This window comes from Lagenorhynchus albirostris, chromosome X, assembly GCF_949774975.1.
Source record: "Lagenorhynchus albirostris chromosome X, mLagAlb1.1, whole genome shotgun sequence".
Taxonomy (NCBI): Eukaryota; Metazoa; Chordata; class Mammalia; order Artiodactyla; family Delphinidae; genus Lagenorhynchus; species Lagenorhynchus albirostris.
In genome coordinates this window covers 70990002-71012724 of record NC_083116.1, presented here as the reverse complement: position 1 = coordinate 71012724, position 22723 = coordinate 70990002, and the positions used below count along the sequence as shown (strand labels likewise).

The 22723-nt window shown below is 54.1% G+C and overlaps 2 protein-coding genes across 2 annotated transcripts; both read right to left on the bottom strand.

The window, feature by feature from the left end:
• Window positions 1-746: 746 nt before the first annotated feature.
• LOC132513123 (uncharacterized protein CXorf49 homolog) lies at window positions 747-6506 on the bottom strand. The gene is made up of 5 exons (XM_060137314.1): window positions 6482-6506; window positions 4311-4678; window positions 3117-4103; window positions 2289-2445; window positions 747-787 (listed from the first exon to the last, which is right to left on the bottom strand). Exons 1-5 carry the CDS (start codon window positions 6504-6506, stop codon window positions 747-749), a joined length of 1578 nt encoding a protein of 525 aa, XP_059993297.1.
• An 8932-nt stretch (window positions 6507-15438) lies between these two features.
• On the bottom strand, window positions 15439-21202 carry LOC132513121 (uncharacterized protein CXorf49 homolog). The gene is made up of 5 exons (XM_060137313.1): window positions 21178-21202; window positions 19007-19374; window positions 17813-18799; window positions 16981-17137; window positions 15439-15479 (listed from the first exon to the last, which is right to left on the bottom strand). The coding sequence occupies exons 1-5, from the start codon at window positions 21200-21202 to the stop codon at window positions 15439-15441; spliced, it is 1578 nt and encodes a 525-aa protein (XP_059993296.1).
• Window positions 21203-22723: the final 1521 nt, after the last annotated feature.

The following is a 22723-nucleotide window of genomic DNA, read 5'->3' as shown; positions in this document are numbered from 1 at the left end:
CTACTAACCACACTCGCCATAGAACCTGACAGGCCAATTTCCACTCAAGGGTGTACAGACGACCCGGCTGGAGGAGGGTGGTCAGCTGGCTAGGGCAGGGAGGATGTGAATGCTTCCAGATTGGAGCTCTGGAAGGGGGTCATGAGTTCCTGCTGATGGGAAGGGTGAATGGCAGAGATGAATGGGAACCGCCAGACCCCAGAGGAGGAGGGGGGTTTGGAGAGAGCTAGAAGAGGGCCTTCGGGGGAAAGGGAGGACGTGCCAATGTGGCCAGGCAGAGCACACACAGGACCCAGACCTGGGACACTCCGCTGGCTTGACTGCAGGGATGGTAGCAGAGGCTGGCCCAGAGTCCCCACCACAGGATGCCACAGATACCGTTCTGGAAAAGGCTCTGACGTGGAGCAGCGCCCCGCCCCGGCCCCCTACCCCGACCCCGACCCCTACCCCTCCAGAGAGAAGGCAGAACACAGAATATGAGAGGTACTTTAATTGGAAACTGCTGTGAAACTGGGGCGGGGCGGGGGCAAAACAAGGGGGAGAGGAAGCCCTAGCTGAGGCAGAACAGGAGGGAACGAGCTTGGCCACAGCTCCAGGGCCCCAAACAGCTGCTCCTTTTGCAGGAAGACGCTGGGCTCAACCTGTGAAACAGCAGAGTCAGGGAAGAGCCTCAAGCCAGGGCCAGCCCCCAGCCCTGCTCAACAGCCAGGACTGTGGGAAGGGGTACGGTGTGTGTAACACTCACTTCAAAGGGTCTGCAACTTGTCAGCCAGGTACTGCATGGCGGCTGCAACAGGGACAGGCATTAGCAGGCGCTCCAGACAGAGGGATACAGAAGCCCGTCCCCCTATCCCCGTGAGGAACCGCCTAGCCCTGATACCTGAAACCCCTCCAGACCCGATGCAAAGAGCTCTGGGCCTGATCACTCCCCACCACCCAAATTGAATGTGGAACCGGTTCCTAAAGGGAAACAAAATGTGCCAGCAGCTCTCATGCTGTGGGCCGTGCCACAACCACTCAGAACTTGTCACACACACAAACAAACAATCCAACAAGAACCTTAGAAGCCACACCAAGCAGCAGTTCAAGGGAAAAATCAACGAGGCATCTCTAAAAGTCCTATCAGAAGGACATTCCCTAGGACTGGTCTGGTTGTCAAAGTGTGCATGCAGTCCAGACAGTACTTTGCTATTTGTACACACGCCCAGTTGTACATGCACAGCCAGCTCCAGGGCCAGGCCTGAGAGGTTCTCCTCCCCACAGGGATGATCGTCCCTGCCAGGCCCACCGCACCTGCAGCCCACCCCCACCCCAGGTGCCCACCCGGGTTCTTCACTAAGACACCGCTCTCCGGCCCTGGTTCCTCATACCAAGTTGCTCCTTAAGTTCGTCTACTTCTCTCTTTAGCTCGAGACACTAGGCCAGCAGACAGAGGAGGAAGAGAAATGATTAGTATACTCTGGCCTCCTCTCTCCTCCACCTTCTCCTCTCCCCCGGGCCCTCCACCCCAAAGCCGGGTGGTCAGACTGGCAAGGGCTCCTCAGTGGAAAGGAGGTGGGCTCCCTCCGTGGGGTACGTGATGGGGGCAGGGGAGGGGGAGCCCACACATGTCAGCTGAACTTGGACCCAGATCCCACCCTCGAGTTTGGGCCTGCATTTCCAGGATGCAGAGGAAGCATTACCCAAGGACAGCAGGGCGTTCCCAGTGGCTGCTGCTGCGTTTCCGGTCTTGGGGGATGGTCAAGTGGCCCCCGGTCACCTGAGAGGGAAAGGACACACAATCCAGCTTCCCAGGCTCCCAGTGAGGTGGAAAGGGCCAAGCGGGCTCTAAAGTGAGGTGAGGCAGCACCACCCTCTGCTGGCAACCAGCCGCCCCTGCTCTGCCCAGCAGCCGGAACCTTGTCTCTGGGCCTGCCTCCCCTGTTCCCCGGGGGCAGCCATTTCGCCATTGTGGTCCCCAAACAATGTGGCTCTGGATTCGACCCTCCCAGAGCTGCAGCCACAGCCAGCACGTGGGAGAGCAATGTGGCCGAACAGGACTTAACAGAAAAGGCTGTTCCCCTGCAAGTCTACACCCGGAGCAGCTGTTTGGGGCACTGCCACCGATCACCCCGGCCACACAAACCCCACACAGAGGATGATGTGGCTCAAGGCCAGCCCTGCCAGCACCCCGTCTCCTGTGGGAGAAGCTGCCTGGGAGCAAGGCTGTGCCCCCGGCAGAGACAGAGGCAGAGGTTTCTGTCCTCAACCCCTCTTCCCTCCCCTCATATCAAACCCACGACACTCACCTGAGGGGGCAGGCCCCCTGGGCATGACTTCTCCCTGGTTCAGGGCCAAGGGTTCTGAGTTTCCTGGATCTTGGGGGCCTCTGGTGTTGACGTCGCCACTGCTGGCTTTTCTACGATGCATGCGCAGACAAGATGTCCCTGGCCTGTGAGTGAGCAGCTGAAACAAAAATTTCTCACCGATTTGGACTAAGGAAGTGTGTGTGTGTGTGTCTGTGTGTGTGTGTGTGTGTGTGTGTGTGTGTGTGTGTGAGAGAGAGAGAGAGAGTGAGAGAGAGACAGAGAGAGAGAGAGAGAGAGTTGTGTGATTCGGGCCAGGGTGAGGCAGGGAATTGGGAAGGGAATTGAAAGGCTGATCTCATTAGCACTTTCTCCCTCAGTCAGCCCCAGGCCAGCAGGCAGAGCTGATCTAGGCACAACAGTGGGACACTGAGAAAGCCCAGGCCCCCTGCAAGGAAGGTCTGGGGAACAGCTAGGAAGGAGGATTCAGGAAGCTGGTGAGTCTAAATACTGAGGCTTTCCGGGGAAGCTTTTAAGGGATCCCCCGACCCAATTCAGCTACCAGCCCTCCCTTCCATCCCAGCCCAAGTCTCTCAGAGGAGGCTGGAAAGAGGCCAAGGGTGGAGAACCGGGCCCAGGACACCCGAAGTGCTACCTTAATGTTTGTCCCTAGGAAAAGGAGCCCGATCTGGCATCGTAATGACCCAGTGACCGAGGGGCACCCAATGCTGACCTCTGAGGGGTGGACAGAGGCAGCATGGATGAAGACGTGTGCCCTGGGTGCTGTGGGGGGGGAAGAGTGGGGAGAGAGGAGGAGCATGGCCTACTCACTTGGCCTTTTGGAGCTGGGTCTCTATTTGGGTCCTTATCTTCTCCCGCCACCGCCTCAGACTCCCTTGCCCACCTGACCACGGATTTCTTCCCAGCGCCACTGTGCTTGGACTGTTTGGTTCCCGAAAGGACCAAGGTATAACTCTTGGGTCTCCCAGGCAGCGGAATACCAGAGATTGGGGGGAAGGTGGCCGGTTCCACGGGAGTTGCCGAGATTCGCTGCCCCCGGGAACCGAAGGTTCCCCCCAGGGCAAGTTTGGATGCTTCCCCGACGGATTTCTTCTCCTGGGCTCCGTTCTTCCTAGGAGTGACCTGCGGCAGGCCACCTGGAGCAGCAGCAGAAACAGAAGCAGCAGCAGCAGCAGCAGCAGCAGCAGCAGCTCCCGGGTAGCTGGGCTTGCTGCCCCCCTTGCCCCACAGCACGCTCTGCATTTTCTTAGGGGAAGAGATGCCCTGCTCTCCCACGCCCTGCCTTTCCACAACCGAAGAGAGTCCTCGCGGAGCCGAGGACAGGGAAGAGCCTGTCACGTGACGGTAATTCTCCCTGACTTGGAACTTCGAGTGTCTGGGAGTGTCCCCGGGATCCTCGGGTCTGCTGGGCTTGGCCTGGCCTCCTCCTCTGCGGTAAGTGCTCACCGTCATCAGCTGTGTCTCACTGAATTCATCTGAGGACTCGGAGTCGGACAGCAGCCAGGCCAGGCCTTCCGCGGAGCGCCGCTGGCGATCCGCAGCCACGTTCAACCTACGCTTAGTGCCTCTCTTAGGGCTCCCCAAGGCCCGGCCCGCTTCAGGCCCACCGAGGTGGAGAGGGCCGGCTGGAGCCGTCGACGCCTCCCCACAGCTCTGGCCGGGCGCTCCTCGACCGCCGGGACCCGCCTCGAGGCGCAGTGTCGACCCAGTGGCCTCTTTGAAGGCAGTGGACCTCTCCGGGGACGGGTACCTGCGGACGCCCAGCACGTCCTGGTCGGTCAGCTGCTGCAGGTTGGCCTCCTTGGCCGCCTCAGACTCGTCGATCAGGTCCAGGAGGTCCCTCGTGTGCTCATGTGGGGAGCCAGGTCGGCCTTCGCGGCCCCACAGCACCGGCCCTCGCGCTTCCAGCATCTCCCGCTCAGACTCGAAGCCCTCGGGGTCCGGGTATCTGCGGACGCCCAGCACATCCTGGTCGGTCAGCTGCTGCAGGTTGGCCTCCTTGGCCGCCTCAGACTCGTCGATCAGGTCCAGGAGGTCCCTCGTGTGCTCATGTGGGGAGCCAGGTCGGCCTTCGCGGCCCCACAGCACCGGCCCTCGCCCTTCCAGCATCTCCCGCTTCGACTGGAAGCCCTCGGGGTCCGGGAAGCCGCCTCCGCCCTTGCCGCTCCGCGGCTCCCCAGGCTCGGGGCCTGGGTCGGGCCCCGGCGGGACTGCGGGGCCGGCTATGCGAACGCCGGCCCGCTCCCTGACTTTTGGGCGGACACGCCTTCTCAACACATACACCTCATCCGGGGAGCTCATGTCGCGACCCGGGTGGCCCCAGAACCGGGGCGACGGTCGATGGCCCGAGTCGCGGTCGCGGTCACGGCGGGCTAGGCGGGCGGCGCTCAGAAGGGAGCGTCAGCCACCTCACGCGCCGCACGAGCTCGCCTCAAAAGAAAGGACGCGCCACTTTCAGCGCGCCTCTCACGCCCGCGCCGCAGCCTCCTCATTGGTCCGGCCCCCGCCAACCAGCGGGCTCCTTGTTCGCCCGCCCCCGTCGAGACCTAACCAATGGGGCCGAGGGCCTCTGGTTTGCTCGCAAGCCCGTGGGCGGTCCGGGCAGTTGGCTGGTGAAGGAGGTGGTGGGAGTGCCTCCCTCTGTCAAGCCTCTGGGCCCGCCTCCTCCTGTCCCGCCTCCCCTTTCTGGTTAGAGTCACAGCTCTGAGCCTCCGTTTCCCATGTATACAGGGGGTCGAGGGCGTCGGCGAGTGAGGGCGCCGGGCTCCAGGGGTGGTGAGGATGAAACGTCAAGATGGAGGCGCTGGATGCCTAGCACGCGCCGAAAGCATTTGCCAGCCTCCCTTCCACCGCAAGCCTTAAGACCCAACAGGAGAATGGGCACAGGAGTCCCGCAGTCAGTGATCAGGGGTCGGCCAGAGAGCAAAGGGATCGTATTTTCGTTCTGTAAGGTCTCTGTCTCAACTGCTCCATCAAATGTGGCTCAGCAGACGTTACTGGCAGGCGGGTGTGGCAGATAGACTTGGGGTTGGCCTCGCTCCATCAGTCCTTCCCCCTCTCTGAGGCAAATTCAAAGAAGAGGAAATCGCAGTGGCCAGTTACACCCCAAAAGATGCTCCCCACCGCTGGTCCTGGAGATGTGAACTAAAACCACGAATCGGGTTTCACACACTAGGTTGACAACCTTCAAAGAGCTTAACCATTCCGAGGGTGGGAGAGGTTAGGAGCAAACCCCTGTGGCGGTGGTGCAAGAGACGCATTTGGGAGGTAATTTGGCAGAATCCATTGAAAGCAACTTAGTGCCGGCACGCACTCTGTGCCTGGCACTCTTCTAAGCGCTGGGCATAAATAATAATGCATCCGCGTGACACGCCTTTAACTATAGTACCAACTATTACTGGCCTCTTCCCGGTGAGGAAACAGGCACTGAGAGGTTCGGCCACTGGCCCAAGGTCATTCGGCTCGTGGGGATCAGCGGCAGGATTGAAACCAATCAATCTGACTCCAGAGTCCTTGCTTTTAGCCCAAGATCTTTAAAAGGAAGGAAGAAAGAATCTATTTCCTCTATGCTCCTGCAAGTCCGCTGCCTGGTACTTCTTCCGGAGACACGCTGGTACCTGTAGTGTACAAGAACACATGCACAAGGGAGTTGGTGATGGGAAAAACTGGGAACACTCCAAATTCCCGTCAGTAAGGAAATGGATGAATGCAACGTGGCTTAGCATCCAGTAGCATAAAGCGTGGCAGTCCAACGGAATGCATCAGGCCATTCTCACAGCTTTCGAAAGCATCCGCCTGACTTCCAACTGCAAGTTGCAGAACGATGGCTTTGGATTCACATTTGTAAGTTAAATCACTTGCGTGCGTGGGCACACGCACACACACCAGTCAATCCTATGTGATATATGAGAATTCATTTAAGTATATGTACAAGTATGTTTTAAAGTTTTGAAGGACGCACAACCAAGGCCTACCAGTTGTGATGGCGGTGGGTGTGGATAGCCAGGTGTCTCTCAATTTTTCTTGGAACTGTCAGTTCTCAGCTCCCCTGAGCTGAGCAGTACTGATGTCTGGGGAGTGGTGCCTCCCTTGGTTTCTATACGGCCCATGGGTGTTAGAATTTCCCGTGTCTGCCACCCCACTCCTACTCTGACACCGCTCCATTCCTCCCATACCTTCCTTCTGCTCCTTCCCGTTCATACTCCTCTGTCTTCAGTCACCTCTCTCTCCTGCCACCTGCTCTGGCTGACCTCCTGGAGAGTCCTGGGGTATCTGAACCCCTCTTGCCTGTGGAACTCAAAGGCCCAGTGTTCTGGGTCTGCACCTGAGAAGCTGGCCGTGCTGGAGCAGTTTCAGAGCAGGGGAGATTGGGTGCACTGTAAATCTGCAATCCTCCTCCTCGAGCCTGCCCCCGATGGTGCCTGCCCGTTTGTGGATACCGCCCTCTTCCACTTCTCCCAGTGACTTTTTAAGTCGTGGTGTGCTATTTCAAATATGTTAAAATGGATAAGGAAGGATATAGCAAAATCTCCTGCATCCACCAGCACCCTAGGAAACATTACCAGTGGATTCAGTGGAAGCCTCCGTCTTCCCTCTCACCATTTCCATTCCCTTCCTCCCTCCCCCAGAGAGAGACTCCCAGAACTTCTTCTCACCTTCTCCACTCTCTTCGTCCCTGTGGCTCTCCTACCTCCTCTTCCCCTGCATCCCATACGTCTCCAACGATGTCTACTAATCTCTGCTTTAGCCCCCTATGCTCACCAGGATCCAATACTGCTTTTGACTTACTCTCTTGGCCTGGGGTGGGAGCCAGTGTCAGAGGTTCCTCTTGGCTTTCCCCACCGGGATAGCTCTTACCCCACAGAGCAGTGACCCAATGTGGAAGTCATTGCTCCAACTGCCAAGTGTATCACTTATCATTATCAGCTTGGGGACTGGAGAAATGACCGCTATTTTGGTCCAGGGACCCATTCAGCTCACTGTGAACCGGTCTCTATTCCCAACTCCTTTTAATGTCAGGGCCTCATAAGCCCCATTCTAATGGGGCCCCATCATGACACTTTGGGCCTCCTGGATCAATGTCAGCTCAGATCCTGTGTCCAGTAGTAGTAGAAGTGTCTGGGTCTTTTTCTAGCCTCCGGGTACAGTCACCTGAGAACTGGCAGCCATTCTCTTTAGGGACGGTCATAACCCACTGCCTTGTTTCTGGATCCTTCCTCCTCAGGACTCATCCACCTCTTCAGTGGGGCCAGTCTCTGAATTGGCTCAGGACCAGGAACTGAGCAGGAGACTGTGGCTTTTTAGCGGGATGATGGCCCTCCTTCTCTTGCATTCTTGCCTTTTGCTGGCTGTCGTTGCCCCTAGGGAGCCATGCTGTCTGAGCCATCTTCTCAGCTTTCTGCCGGTCAAGCAGGCACTCTTGACTGCCCCTCTGACCTTGCTGGTCGTTACTGGAAATGTGGTCTGCTGGCATCTCTTGGTTAAGAGCTGCCCTCTGCCCTCTATCATGTCAGAATTCGTTGGCTCCCATGGGTGGTAATGAGCCCAGGTCGGGACCACTTTCCTTCCATCATTGGCATTGGCCTCCAGAGGGGAGCAACCACCAAACTTCTAGTGATGCTGGGGCTCCTCTCACCAGAACGCTCCTGATGGCTTTGGTGTCCTCTCGGCCCTACAGTGGGACATGTGTCCTACAGTGGGATGTGTCCTCTCAGCCCTACAGTGGGACATAACCATGAGGCCATGTGACTGGCCTCACCTTTTCTGTCCGTTCTAGCATGTCTGCATCACTCAACCTTTTTGTTCCTTCCTCTGCCATCTGCCAATCCAAGGCAGGCATTTCCACTTCTCTCCTTATGGGCCATCACTTTCTCAAAGTTTCAAAGGGCCAGTCTGGCAGTGAATTTCCTCCACCTCCTGGAGTCCTTGCCCGTGTGTTAAATTCCATGGCATGAGAAAGCGCCTCCGCTCAGTAAAACTTGCTTATCCACTCTTATATTCCTGTCCACTTGATCCAGCACCCTCAAAATCCAATCCCAGGGATATTGCCCTGCTCCTGCCAGTACAGGCTTGTTATTTCTTGGTGTATAATTTCTTTTTCCCCTTATCAGGCTCGGCATATCCCAGTGAGTTTATGGGGAAGAGATGAGGGTTTCCCTGGGAGAGGCGTCTGTCACTTTGTGGGGGAGCAGACTCTGTAGCATCTACCAGCACAGGGCATGTGTTAGCTCTTGCTAGGGAAGGAAGGGCCACCCTGCAAGCTTTGAGGCCTCAGGACGTTTGGATCTGATAAGCCAACGTTTGGGGACATCCATGCCAATATACCCGGCCTACATTTCAGAGTCTGAAGTTTTTCCAAAAAGGGCCCTGACCTTCCCATAACAGGCCCGTGTTTGTCAAGGATGTATACATCTCTGGAGTTCTGCACTTACTGTTATCGCATAATCTGTGAGCTACTCAGCTGTCTCTGCAGGAGGCAAGGGCATTTTGTAAGCCACCAAGAAAACCCCATGAATCTTACACTTGGCCCTTAACTGTTTGGTAATGTCCCTTAGTTTCTCATTATGTCTTTGCAGGGCGCCAGTATAACAGTGATGAACAGCCGCCTCTGCCCTCCCTATAGACATAGTGCCCTCCCTACCATTCAAAGGCCTGAATCATCTCACAGGCCACAAGTAAGACCCTCCACTGGGATATTTTTCAAGGTACGTATGGATAAAACCTTAAGGAATCAGGAGGTAACCTTGTGCTAGAGATTATCCATGCCCCACATAGCACTCAAAATGGTACGCTCTTTGTCATTTGGGCAGTGAGTGAGCTGGTCCATAAACCCCATCTTATAGCTAACTTCTCAGACCACTCCTGGTACCACTTTTGTTAGTTTGGGTCCTCCAAAAATACGGACACCAAGGCATGATTGGACATGAAGGAACATGATGGGAGAATGGCATGTGAAGGATAAAGGAGAAGGAGCAGGAATGAGTCTTCTTCTTCAGGGTGCGATGCGGGTCTGACGTCTGTAAGAGAGACGTGGGGGAAAGGAGGGTCAGATAAGAAGAATCTCAGACGCAGTTTCATTCTAACAGTAACCTTTAGTTCCGTTTAGTTTAGTTTGTTCAGGCTCATGTGGAGTCCCCACCCTACAGCTGCCATTTAGAGGAGTCCCTGTCCTGAAGCAGTATGCCCCTGCCATGCTCAGTCACTGGCTGGGAGCTACCCAGAGGATGTGGGATCTTGGCACAAACAATGGTGGTGCCAGAGAAGTGGCAGCTGGCACTTGCCAATCTACTATGTTCCCTGCAGTGGATCGGAGGGGCATGTTTCTATGGCCACCACAAGGAAGCAGAAGTCATTTCCGTTTTGAGTGACTTTGTGGTGGGGAGCATAAGGACACAGGAAGTAAAGAAAGATTGGGAGGGAAATGATGGGATTTTGGATACATTAAGGTTGTGTTTCTTATAGGACATGCAGGTGGAATGCACTTAGAAATTTGGTTCTGGAACACCAGTGAGGGGTCAAAGCTAGAGAGAGATACAGACTTGGGAGTCATTCATTCCCTCAGTAAACTTTTATAGCAGTGTTTTTTCAAACGTCACCATAACCTTAGAAGTTCCTTGCATGGAAGCTCCAATTCCTTTCCCTTCACCCTCCTCAGAAGTAACCTCTATCCTTTGTCTTCATCGTTCCCTTCCTTTTCTTTAGTTATTCTCTACATAGGTTCATATTCCTAACAACGTTGGTTTTGCTGCATCCTTTGGTCTTTATGTAAATGGAATCATTTGTGTTGTTTCTGACTTCTCCCGTGTGATACTGTGTAACTGAGATTCATCCCTGTTGTCGCATGTGGCAGGCACTTGTTCATTTTCATTGCTGTACACTGTTCCACCAAATGAATATACAGTAGACTCTCATTATCATGATAGTTATTTGCAGTCTATAAAGTTGCCATGAACACTGAATTAGGCAATCCTGAAACATTGCTCCTAAGGGAAATACAATTTCAAGTTCCTACCATCCGCTGGTCACAACATTTTCATCGACTGATCGCTGCGTAATCATGTTTCATGTGTGTTTCTGTTTAAAGGCACTCTATTTAATACAAATATTATTGATTCATTAACACTGACCTCACAGCCAACAGCATTATAAATCATGCCTGAACAAGGTTTATGTAACACACATATTTTCTTGAGTGCACGTCATAGTCATTTTGCACTCAAGAACACTAGACAGTACTTCAGCACTAAGCTTGGAGGCCATCTTTAATTATGAAATCACCAACAAAGAAGCACAAAAATGCAAACTATGTGGCACCAAATAAATCATGAAAAGGACACTTGCTTGCAGTATGAGACTGAAACCAGAAGGCAGGGCGTCACCTTGTTTGACCTCAGTTGGGAACATATTCCACCAACTCAAATTTTTCACAGCTCTCTCGAACGAGGAGGAAAGCACTCTGGTACTGGTTTGTGGTTAAAAATGAATTTTAGCAAATAGGGGAATTTGCAAGTATGGAATCTACAAATAACAAGAATCAACCGTATCTCAACCTATGTATCCATTCTACTGTCAATGGGTAATTTGGGTTGTTTCCATTTGGGCAGATATTATTCATAGCGCTACTATAAACATTCTGGCGCATGTTTCCTGGTGCCCACGTACAAGAGCCTTCCAGGGCAGAGCTTTCCAACTTTTGGACCTGGGACTTTGAGGCCTTCATCTCCAGAGACAGCCTGACAGCAGCCCCTGGACCGCTTGGTTCTGGCCCTGAACAACTTTGTCATCTTACTCCTGTATGCCATACAATCATCATTTTCTGTGTGAGCCATAGAATCAAATGGCTGGGAAGCTGTGTTCCAGTGCTCATACTTAGGACTGAAATTGTCATCTCGTAGGGAAAGAAGATTTCCAACATTACTAGATCATGCCAGAGTTTGTACAATGGGGTCATGCTAATTTCTACTGCTATCAACAGTGTTTAACTGTTCCACATCCTCATCAACATTTGATATTAACAAAGTACAAAATTGTTGTCAATCTTGTGATAGTGAAATGGCGTCTCATTGTAGATTTAATCTGCAATTTCTTGATTAGTAATAATATTAGTAATAATATTGAGCAGCTTTTCATATGCTTGGCCTTGGGGATTTTCTTGTCTATGAGGTGTTCATTTAGTGTCTTTTGCCCATTTTCCCCTTGGGTTGTTTGCATATTTATTTGTGGAAGTTCTTTATGTATTCTATACTTTAATTCTTTGATGATTTCATGTTATGTAAATATCTTCTAGTTTTTAGCTTGCCTTCACTCTTTTTATCATACCTTTTAACGAACAAAAGCACTTCTTTTTAATTTTTCACAGCACTTTATTATGAAAAGTTCCATACAAGAAGATCACGGGACTTCCCTGGTGGCACAGTGGTTAAGAATCTGTCTGCCAATGTAGGGGACACGGGTTCGATCCCTGGTCCCAGAAGATCCCCTATGCCACGGAGCAACTAAGCCTGTGCGGCACAGCTACTGGAGCCTGTGCTCTAGAGCCTGCGTGCCACAACTGCTGAAGCCTGCGTGCCTAGAGCCCATGCTCCACAACAAGAGAAGCCACTGCAATGAGAAGCCCGCGCACCACAACGAAGAGTAGCCCCTGCTCACCGCAACTAGAGAAAGCCGGCGCGCAGCCACAGAGGCCCAGCGCAGCCAAATAAATAAATAAAATTTTAAAAGAAAGAAGAAGATCACAAGATGATCCGGGAAAGTTGAGGGGGGTACTTGCTGATCATGGACCACCTTCGCTCTCACCAGATGACCTTGCTTCCCATTTCATTGAGAGTATACAGGCAATCAGAAACAAACTTCCCTCATTCATAAATAGTTTTCTCTATTTTGGATCATTCCTATCAGCATACAAGTATGTTGTCGTTTCTCCCAATTAAAGAAAAGCTTCTTTTGATTCCAATTTCCCTTCAAGCGACACCATTTTTCTCTGCTCACCTTCACATAAAAACTCCTTAAGAGTCAGTGTATACTTGCTGTGTCAAATTCTTCTCTTCTCATTCACTCTTTCTCTCCTTTCCATTTAACAATTCTCTATTGAGGGTTTACCACATGCCAGGTACTGTTCTAACACATGGTGCTACATCACTGAGAAAAACAGATGACGTTCCTTCCCTCAAGAGCTTACATTTCTGTCATAGGCCTATTGGCAATATTTTCTCAATCTTCAACTATGTCCATTCCTTTGTTGTTGGAAATCACTTTCCTGGGCCCAGTTTCAATCTTTATTGGTTGCCTAGAGTGTCGCTCCTAGAACACTCCTTTACCAAAACCCTAAGTGGGATCTTCTGCTTCCTAGAACTAATGTCTTCATTGTTCTTGGTTTACCACAGTGTTTTGATGGGACTCATTCTCCAGGTACCATGGGTGATAATTTCTTTTAAGACTTTGCATGAACAAATATTACCTTTAATATTACCTTTAATTTCATGCTTATTTGATAGCTGATATATAATTTCAGGCTGAAAAGTTTTCTGACTTTCAATGTCACTTTTGAGAATGCTGGTACTATTTTGCATGCCATTATGATTCCCAAGCCTTTATGTATGACACATTTAATTTTTTTAGTTACATATATTTTGATTTATTACATAGTAAAATTAACTTTTTTGTTTTCAGTACCATGAGTTTTAACACATGGACAGATTTGTGTAACTATCACCACAATCAGGATACAAAACAGTTCCATCAGCCCCAAAATCTCCCTCATTCTGCTGCTTTGTAGTCAAACCATCTCCCCCATCCCAAACCTCTGATAACTGGTGATCTGTTTCCCATCCCTATAGTTTTACCTTTTCCAAATATTATACAAACACAATCACACAGTATGTAACATTTTGAGACTGGCTTCTTTCATTTAGCATAATGCATTTGCGATTCATCCAAGTTGTTGCATGTATCAAGAGTTCCTTCCTTTGTATTGTTAAAAAATGTTTCATTTATAGATGTATGGTTTTATTCGTTCATCTGTTGAATAACATCTTGATTGCTTTCAGTTTGGGGTGACTATGAATAAGGTTTCTATGAACATTCTGTTAACATTCTATTAACATCCATAGTGTGCAGTGGGAAGCGAGTTCCTGTGATGGCTGTCTCCAGCCTGTAGTTAGCTTCACTCTCTCCAGAGTGTCTGCAGGGACACATGACCTGGAATGACTGTCTCTACTGGTCAGAGGCAGGTCCAAGGTCTAAGCTAGCTCTGTTTCCTCGAAGTGCACACACACTCATTGGTAATGGCCTCAGCTCAGTGGGGAGCAGTGCCGGAGCAAGAGGGGCTAGAACATAAGCCTGGTACAGGCTGGGTGGGGCACTGGGTACATTCTAGGAATCCAGCCAGAGGCCTGGGCAGCAATCAAGCCCACCTTCTCCAGGGAGGGATTTGAGGCGAAGGATTAAGTCCCACGAACGTTCTTTTCTGACCCTGAGGTCTGTGACTGTCCCATCCCACCTGTGGTCTGCCCACCTGAACTCATGCCGTGGACTCTGGAAGGGAGTCAGGGTGAGAATATGGGGGAAGGGTGGACCCAAGTGCTCCCCATTGTCCAGGTGCAGTCACTCCTTACTTCCCATCCTCACTGCGCCCATCCTGCCCCTGTCCCGGGTAGCTCATGTTGGGTGGCCTCATATATGGGTCCCCTGATTCTAAGATGAGCTACTCTGAGGAGCCACCCTTCCCAATCTCATTCCATCCACACCCACAGTAGTTGTCAGACATCACAGGAACACAGAGTAGGATCGAGAGCCACCTCCAGCGAATCCAACATTTCGAGCATCCCGACACCCTGTCGTGGGGTTTGGTGACTTCTGCATCATCCCTCTCCTATGTTTTGGGAATTTAAGGACAACCCTTGAACAAAACAGATCCGACCCTTGCTTTTGCTCATTCAATGCCTTACAGAACCTGGACCAGCCTCTACTCCCTTTACTCCCTGAATCACATCTTTCTCCCTCAAGGGAGATTACCCCTGATTACATTTATTCACACACAGGGACACACCAACCTTGAATGGCCAATCTACCATCATACCCCCTTTTGTGTAGTAAAACACCGGTCTTTCGGGAAGGGTGTCAGTCACAACCACCCTTGCCTCACTCAAACACAAATCTGTCCCTCTGAGTCTCAGGCTGGTACAGCCCTGGGTCCTGGCTGAGGGAAGGAAGTGCTCCCCAACCTCGAGTGAGGGGGAAATCGACCATGGAGTTCAGACTCAATCTCGTGTGTCCTAAAGAGGCAGTCTGGGAGATTGAGCTGGGACACGGAAATATCATTTCCAGGAAAATCTGTGTCACGGGGCTGGTGGAAGAGTATTTGACGGGGACCATGCAACAACACAGACCTACTAACCACACTCGTCATAGAACCTGACAGGCCAATTTCCACTCAAGGGTGTACAGACGACCCGGCTGGAGGAGGGTGGTCAGCTGGCTAGGGCAGGGAGGATGTGAATGCTTCCAGATTGGAGCTCTGGAAGGGGGTCATGAGTTCCTGCTGATGGGAAGGGTGAATGGCAGAGATGAATGGGAACCGCCAGACCCCAGAGGAGGAGGGGGGTTTGGAGAGAGCTAGAAGAGGGCCTTCGGGGGAAAGGGAGGACGTGCCAATGTGGCCAGGCAGAGCACACACAGGACCCAGACCTGGGACACTCCGCTGGCTTGACTGCAGGGATGGTAGCAGAGGCTGGCCCAGAGTCCCCACCACAGGATGCCACAGATACCGTTCTGGAAAAGGCTCTGACGTGGAGCAGCGCCCCGCCCCGGCCCCCTACCCCGACCCCGACCCCTACCCCTCCAGAGAGAAGGCAGAACACAGAATATGAGAGGTACTTTAATTGGAAACTGCTGTGAAACTGGGGCGGGGCGGGGGCAAAACAAGGGGGAGAGGAAGCCCTAGCTGAGGCAGAACAGGAGGGAACGAGCTTGGCCACAGCTCCAGGGCCCCAAACAGCTGCTCCTTTTGCAGGAAGACGCTGGGCTCAACCTGTGAAACAGCAGAGTCAGGGAAGAGCCTCAAGCCAGGGCCAGCCCCCAGCCCTGCTCAACAGCCAGGACTGTGGGAAGGGGTACGGTGTGTGTAACACTCACTTCAAAGGGTCTGCAACTTGTCAGCCAGGTACTGCATGGCGGCTGCAACAGGGACAGGCATTAGCAGGCGCTCCAGACAGAGGGATACAGAAGCCCGTCCCCCTATCCCCGTGAGGAACCGCCTAGCCCTGATACCTGAAACCCCTCCAGACCCGATGCAAAGAGCTCTGGGCCTGATCACTCCCCACCACCCAAATTGAATGTGGAACCGGTTCCTAAAGGGAAACAAAATGTGCCAGCAGCTCTCATGCTGTGGGCCGTGCCACAACCACTCAGAACTTGTCACACACACAAACAAACCATCCAACAAGAACCTTAGAAGCCACACCAAGCAGCAGTTCAAGGGAAAAATCAACGAGGCATCTCTAAAAGTCCTATCAGAAGGACATTCCCTAGGACTGGTCTGGTTGTCAAAGTGTGCATGCAGTCCAGACAGTACTTTGCTATTTGTACACACGCCCAGTTGTACATGCACAGCCAGCTCCAGGGCCAGGCCTGAGAGGTTCTCCTCCCCACAGGGATGATCGTCCCTGCCAGGCCCACCGCACCTGCAGCCCACCCCCACCCCAGGTGCCCACCCGGGTTCTTCACTAAGACACCGCTCTCCGGCCCTGGTTCCTCATACCAAGTTGCTCCTTAAGTTCGTCTACTTCTCTCTTTAGCTCGAGACACTAGGCCAGCAGACAGAGGAGGAAGAGAAATGATTAGTATACTCTGGCCTCCTCTCTCCTCCACCTTCTCCTCTCCCCCGGGCCCTCCACCCCAAAGCCGGGTGGTCAGACTGGCAAGGGCTCCTCAGTGGAAAGGAGGTGGGCTCCCTCCGTGGGGTACGTGATGGGGGCAGGGGAGGGGGAGCCCACACATGTCAGCTGAACTTGGACCCAGATCCCACCCTCGAGTTTGGGCCTGCATTTCCAGGATGCAGAGGAAGCATTACCCAAGGACAGCAGGGCGTTCCCAGTGGCTGCTGCTGCGTTTCCGGTCTTGGGGGATGGTCAAGTGGCCCCCGGTCACCTGAGAGGGAAAGGACACACAATCCAGCTTCCCAGGCTCCCAGTGAGGTGGAAAGGGCCAAGCGGGCTCTAAAGTGAGGTGAGGCAGCACCACCCTCTGCTGGCAACCAGCCGCCCCTGCTCTGCCCAGCAGCCGGAACCTTGTCTCTGGGCCTGCCTCCCCTGTTCCCCGGGGGCAGCCATTTCGCCATTGTGGTCCCCAAACAATGTGGCTCTGGATTCGACCCTCCCAGAGCTGCAGCCACAGCCAGCACGTGGGAGAGCAATGTGGCCGAACAGGACTTAACAGAAAAGGCTGTTCCCCTGCAAGTCTACACCCGGAGCAGCTGTTTGGGGCACTGCCACCGATCACCCCGGCCACACAAACCCCACACAGAGGATGATGTGGCTCAAGGCCAGCCCTGCCAGCACCCCGTCTCCTGTGGGAGAAGCTGCCTGGGAGCAAGGCTGTGCCCCCGGCAGAGACAGAGGCAGAGGTTTCTGTCCTCAACCCCTCTTCCCTCCCCTCATATCAAACCCACGACACTCACCTGAGGGGGCAGGCCCCCTGGGCATGACTTCTCCCTGGTTCAGGGCCAAGGGTTCTGAGTTTCCTGGATCTTGGGGGCCTCTGGTGTTGACGTCGCCACTGCTGGCTTTTCTACGATGCATGCGCAGACAAGATGTCCCTGGCCTGTGAGTGAGCAGCTGAAACAAAAATTTCTCACCGATTTGGACTAAGGAAGTGTGTGTGTGTGTGTCTGTGTGTGTGTGTGTGTGTGTGTGTGTGTGTGTGTGTGTGTGAGAGAGAGAGAGAGAGTGAGAGAGAGACAGAGAGAGAGAGAGAGAGAGTTGTGTGATTCGGGCCAGGGTGAGGCAGGGAATTGGGAAGGGAATTGAAAGGCTGATCTCATTAGCACTTTCTCCCTCAGTCAGCCCCAGGCCAGCAGGCAGAGCTGATCTAGGCACAACAGTGGGACACTGAGAAAGCCCAGGCCCCCTGCAAGGAAGGTCTGGGGAACAGCTAGGAAGGAGGATTCAGGAAGCTGGTGAGTCTAAATACTGAGGCTTTCCGGGGAAGCTTTTAAGGGATCCCCCGACCCAATTCAGCTACCAGCCCTCCCTTCCATCCCAGCCCAAGTCTCTCAGAGGAGGCTGGAAAGAGGCCAAGGGTGGAGAACCGGGCCCAGGACACCCGAAGTGCTACCTTAATGTTTGTCCCTAGGAAAAGGAGCCCGATCTGGCATCGTAATGACCCAGTGACCGAGGGGCACCCAATGCTGACCTCTGAGGGGTGGACAGAGGCAGCATGGATGAAGACGTGTGCCCTGGGTGCTGTGGGGGGGGAAGAGTGGGGAGAGAGGAGGAGCATGGCCTACTCACTTGGCCTTTTGGAGCTGGGTCTCTATTTGGGTCCTTATCTTCTCCCGCCACCGCCTCAGACTCCCTTGCCCACCTGACCACGGATTTCTTCCCAGCGCCACTGTGCTTGGACTGTTTGGTTCCCGAAAGGACCAAGGTATAACTCTTGGGTCTCCCAGGCAGCGGAATACCAGAGATTGGGGGGAAGGTGGCCGGTTCCACGGGAGTTGCCGAGATTCGCTGCCCCCGGGAACCGAAGGTTCCCCCCAGGGCAAGTTTGGATGCTTCCCCGACGGATTTCTTCTCCTGGGCTCCGTTCTTCCTAGGAGTGACCTGCGGCAGGCCACCTGGAGCAGCAGCAGAAACAGAAGCAGCAGCAGCAGCAGCAGCAGCAGCAGCAGCTCCCGGGTAGCTGGGCTTGCTGCCCCCCTTGCCCCACAGCACGCTCTGCATTTTCTTAGGGGAAGAGATGCCCTGCTCTCCCACGCCCTGCCTTTCCACAACCGAAGAGAGTCCTCGCGGAGCCGAGGACAGGGAAGAGCCTGTCACGTGACGGTAATTCTCCCTGACTTGGAACTTCGAGTGTCTGGGAGTGTCCCCGGGATCCTCGGGTCTGCTGGGCTTGGCCTGGCCTCCTCCTCTGCGGTAAGTGCTCACCGTCATCAGCTGTGTCTCACTGAATTCATCTGAGGACTCGGAGTCGGACAGCAGCCAGGCCAGGCCTTCCGCGGAGCGCCGCTGGCGATCCGCAGCCACGTTCAACCTACGCTTAGTGCCTCTCTTAGGGCTCCCCAAGGCCCGGCCCGCTTCAGGCCCACCGAGGTGGAGAGGGCCGGCTGGAGCCGTCGACGCCTCCCCACAGCTCTGGCCGGGCGCTCCTCGACCGCCGGGACCCGCCTCGAGGCGCAGTGTCGACCCAGTGGCCTCTTTGAAGGCAGTGGACCTCTCCGGGGACGGGTACCTGCGGACGCCCAGCACGTCCTGGTCGGTCAGCTGCTGCAGGTTGGCCTCCTTGGCCGCCTCAGACTCGTCGATCAGGTCCAGGAGGTCCCTCGTGTGCTCATGTGGGGAGCCAGGTCGGCCTTCGCGGCCCCACAGCACCGGCCCTCGCGCTTCCAGCATCTCCCGCTCAGACTCGAAGCCCTCGGGGTCCGGGTATCTGCGGACGCCCAGCACATCCTGGTCGGTCAGCTGCTGCAGGTTGGCCTCCTTGGCCGCCTCAGACTCGTCGATCAGGTCCAGGAGGTCCCTCGTGTGCTCATGTGGGGAGCCAGGTCGGCCTTCGCGGCCCCACAGCACCGGCCCTCGCCCTTCCAGCATCTCCCGCTTCGACTGGAAGCCCTCGGGGTCCGGGAAGCCGCCTCCGCCCTTGCCGCTCCGCGGCTCCCCAGGCTCGGGGCCTGGGTCGGGCCCCGGCGGGACTGCGGGGCCGGCTATGCGAACGCCGGCCCGCTCCCTGACTTTTGGGCGGACACGCCTTCTCAACACATACACCTCATCCGGGGAGCTCATGTCGCGACCCGGGTGGCCCCAGAACCGGGGCGACGGTCGATGGCCCGAGTCGCGGTCGCGGTCACGGCGGGCTAGGCGGGCGGCGCTCAGAAGGGAGCGTCAGCCACCTCACGCGCCGCACGAGCTCGCCTCAAAAGAAAGGACGCGCCACTTTCAGCGCGCCTCTCACGCCCGCGCCGCAGCCTCCTCATTGGTCCGGCCCCCGCCAACCAGCGGGCTCCTTGTTCGCCCGCCCCCGTCGAGACCTAACCAATGGGGCCGAGGGCCTCTGGTTTGCTCGCAAGCCCGTGGGCGGTCCGGGCAGTTGGCTGGTGAAGGAGGTGGTGGGAGTGCCTCCCTCTGTCAAGCCTCTGGGCCCGCCTCCTCCTGTCCCGCCTCCCCTTTCTGGTTAGAGTCACAGCTCTGAGCCTCCGTTTCCCATGTATACAGGGGGTCGAGGGCGTCGGCGAGTGAGGGCGCCGGGCTCCAGGGGTGGTGAGGATGAAACGTCAAGATGGAGGCGCTGGATGCCTAGCACGCGCCGAAAGCATTTGCCAGCCTCCCTTCCACCGCAAGCCTTAAGACCCAACAGGAGAATGGGCACAGGAGTCCCGCAGTCAGTGATCAGGGGTCGGCCAGAGAGCAAAGGGATCGTATTTTCGTTCTGTAAGGTCTCTGTCTCAACTGCTCCATCAAATGTGGCTCAGCAGACGTTACTGGCAGGCGGGTGTGGCAGATAGACTTGGGGTTGGCCTCGCTCCATCAGTCCTTCCCCCTCTCTGAGGCAAATTCAAAGAAGAGGAAATCGCAGTGGCCAGTTACACCCCAAAAGATGCTCCCCACCGCTGGTCCTGGAGATGTGAACTAAAACCACGAATCGGGTTTCACACACTAGGTTGACAACCTTCAAAGAGCTTAACCATTCCGAGGGTGGGAGAGGTTAGGAGCAAACCCCTGTGGCGGTGGTGCAAGAGACGCATTTGGGAGGTAATTTGGCAGAATCCATTGAAAGCAACTTAGTGCCGGCACGCACTCTGTGCCTGGCACTCTTCTAAGCGCTGGGCATAAATAATAATGCATCCGCGTGACACGCCTTTAACTATAGTACCAACTATTACTGGCCTCTTCCCGGTGAGGAAACAGGCACTGAGAGGTTCGGCCACTGGCCCAAGGTCATTCGGCTCGTGGGGATCAGCGGCAGGATTGAAACCAATCAATCTGACTCCAGAGTCCTTGCTTTTAGCCCAAGATCTTTAAAAGGAAGGAAGAAAGAATCTATTTCCTCTATGCTCCTGCAAGTCCGCTGCCTGGTACTTCTTCCGGAGACACGCTGGTACCTGTAGTGTACAAGAACACATGCACAAGGGAGTTGGTGATGGGAAAAACTGGGAACACTCCAAATTCCCGTCAGTAAGGAAATGGATGAATGCAACGTGGCTTAGCATCCAGTAGCATAAAGCGTGGCAGTCCAACGGAATGCATCAGGCCATTCTCACAGCTTTCGAAAGCATCCGCCTGACTTCCAACTGCAAGTTGCAGAACGATGGCTTTGGATTCACATTTGTAAGTTAAATCACTTGCGTGCGTGGGCACACGCACACACACCAGTCAATCCTATGTGATATATGAGAATTCATTTAAGTATATGTACAAGTATGTTTTAAAGTTTTGAAGGACGCACAACCAAGGCCTACCAGTTGTGATGGCGGTGGGTGTGGATAGCCAGGTGTCTCTCAATTTTTCTTGGAACTGTCAGTTCTCAGCTCCCCTGAGCTGAGCAGTACTGATGTCTGGGGAGTGGTGCCTCCCTTGGTTTCTATACGGCCCATGGGTGTTAGAATTTCCCGTGTCTGCCACCCCACTCCTACTCTGACACCGCTCCATTCCTCCCATACCTTCCTTCTGCTCCTTCCCGTTCATACTCCTCTGTCTTCAGTCACCTCTCTCTCCTGCCACCTGCTCTGGCTGACCTCCTGGAGAGTCCTGGGGTGTCTGAACCCCTCTTGCCTGTGGAACTCAAAGGCCCAGTTTTCTGGGTCTGCACCTGAGAAGCTGGCCGTGCTGGAGCAGTTTCAGAGCAGGGGAGATTGGGTGCACTGTAAATCTGCAATCCTCCTCCTCGAGCCTGCCCCCGATGGTGCCTGCCCGTTTGTGGATACCGCCCTCTTCCACTTCTCCCAGTGACTTTTTAAGTCATGGTGTGCTATTTCAAATATGTTAAAATGGATAAGGAAGGATATAGCAAAATCTCCTGCATCCACCAGCACCCTAGGAAACATTACCAGTGGATTCAGTGGAAGCCTCCGTCTTCCCTCTCACCATTTCCATTCCCTTCCTCCCTCCCCCAGAGAGAGACTCCCAGAACTTCTTCTCACCTTCTCCACTCTCTTCGTCCCTGTGGCTCTCCTACCTCCTCTTCCCCTGCATCCCATACGTCTCCAATGATGTCACTAATCTCTGCTTTAGCCCCCTATGCTCACCAGGATCCAATACTGCTTTTGACTTACTCTCTTGGCCTGGGGTGGGAGCCAGTGTCAGAGGTTCCTCTTGGCTTTCCCCACCGGGATAGCTCTTACCCCACAGAGCAGTGACCCAATGTGGAAGTCATTGCTCCAACTGCCAAGTGTATCACTTATCATTATCAGCTTGGGGACTGGAGAAATGACCGCTATTTTGGTCCAGGGACCCATTCAGCTCACTGTGAACCGGTCTCTATTCCCAACTCCTTTTAATGTCAGGGCCTCATAAGCCCCATTCTAATGGGGCCCCATCATGACACTTTGGGCCTCCTGGATCAATGTCAGCTCAGATCCTGTGTCCAGTAGTAGTAGAAGTGTCTGGGTCTTTTTCTAGCCTCCGGGTACAGTCACCTGAGAACTGGCAGTCATTCTCTTTAGGGACGGTCATAACCCACTGCCTTGTTTCTGGATCCTTCCTCCTCAGGACTCATCCACCTCTTCAGTGGGGCCAGTCTCTGAATTGGCTCAGGACCAGGAACTGAGCAGGAGACTGTGGCTTTTTAGCGGGATGATGGCCCTCCTTCTCTTGCATTCTTGCCTTTTGCTGGCTGTCGTTGCCCCTAGGGAGCCATGCTGTCTGAGCCATCTTCTCAGCTTTCTGCCGGTCAAGCAGGCACTCTTGACTGCCCCTCTGACCTTGCTGGTCGTTACTGGAAATGTGGTCTGCTGGCATCTCTTGGTTAAGAGCTGCCCTCTGCCCTCTATCATGTCAAATTCGTTGGCTCCCATGGGTGGTAATGAGCCCAGGTCGGGACCACTTTCCTTCCATCATTGGCATTGGCCTCCAGAGGGGAGCAACCACCAAACTTCTAGTGATGCTGGGGCTCCTCTCACCAGAACGCTCCTGATGGCTTTGGTGTCCTCTCAGCCCTACAGTGGGACATGTGTCCTACAGTGGGATGTGTCCTCTCAGCCCTACAGT

Coding starts and splice junctions, on each gene's coding strand:
- LOC132513121 (XM_060137313.1), bottom strand. CDS start 21,202: ATGAACGGGAAGGAGCAGAAGGAAG. Junction 19,375..21,177: donor CGGGAAGGAGCAGAAGGAAG/GTATGGGAGGAA, acceptor CCGCCCGCCTAG/CCCGCCGTGACCGCGACCGC. Junction 15,480..16,980: donor CAGGGGGCCTGCCCCCTCAG/GTGAGTGTCGTG, acceptor TCCCTGTTGCAG/CCGCCATGCAGTACCTGGCT.
- LOC132513123 (XM_060137314.1), bottom strand. CDS start 6,506: ATGAACGGGAAGGAGCAGAAGGAAG. Junction 4,679..6,481: donor CGGGAAGGAGCAGAAGGAAG/GTATGGGAGGAA, acceptor CCGCCCGCCTAG/CCCGCCGTGACCGCGACCGC. Junction 2,446..3,116: donor ACCCAGCTCCAAAAGGCCAA/GTGAGTAGGCCA, acceptor TTTTTGTTTCAG/CTGCTCACTCACAGGCCAGG.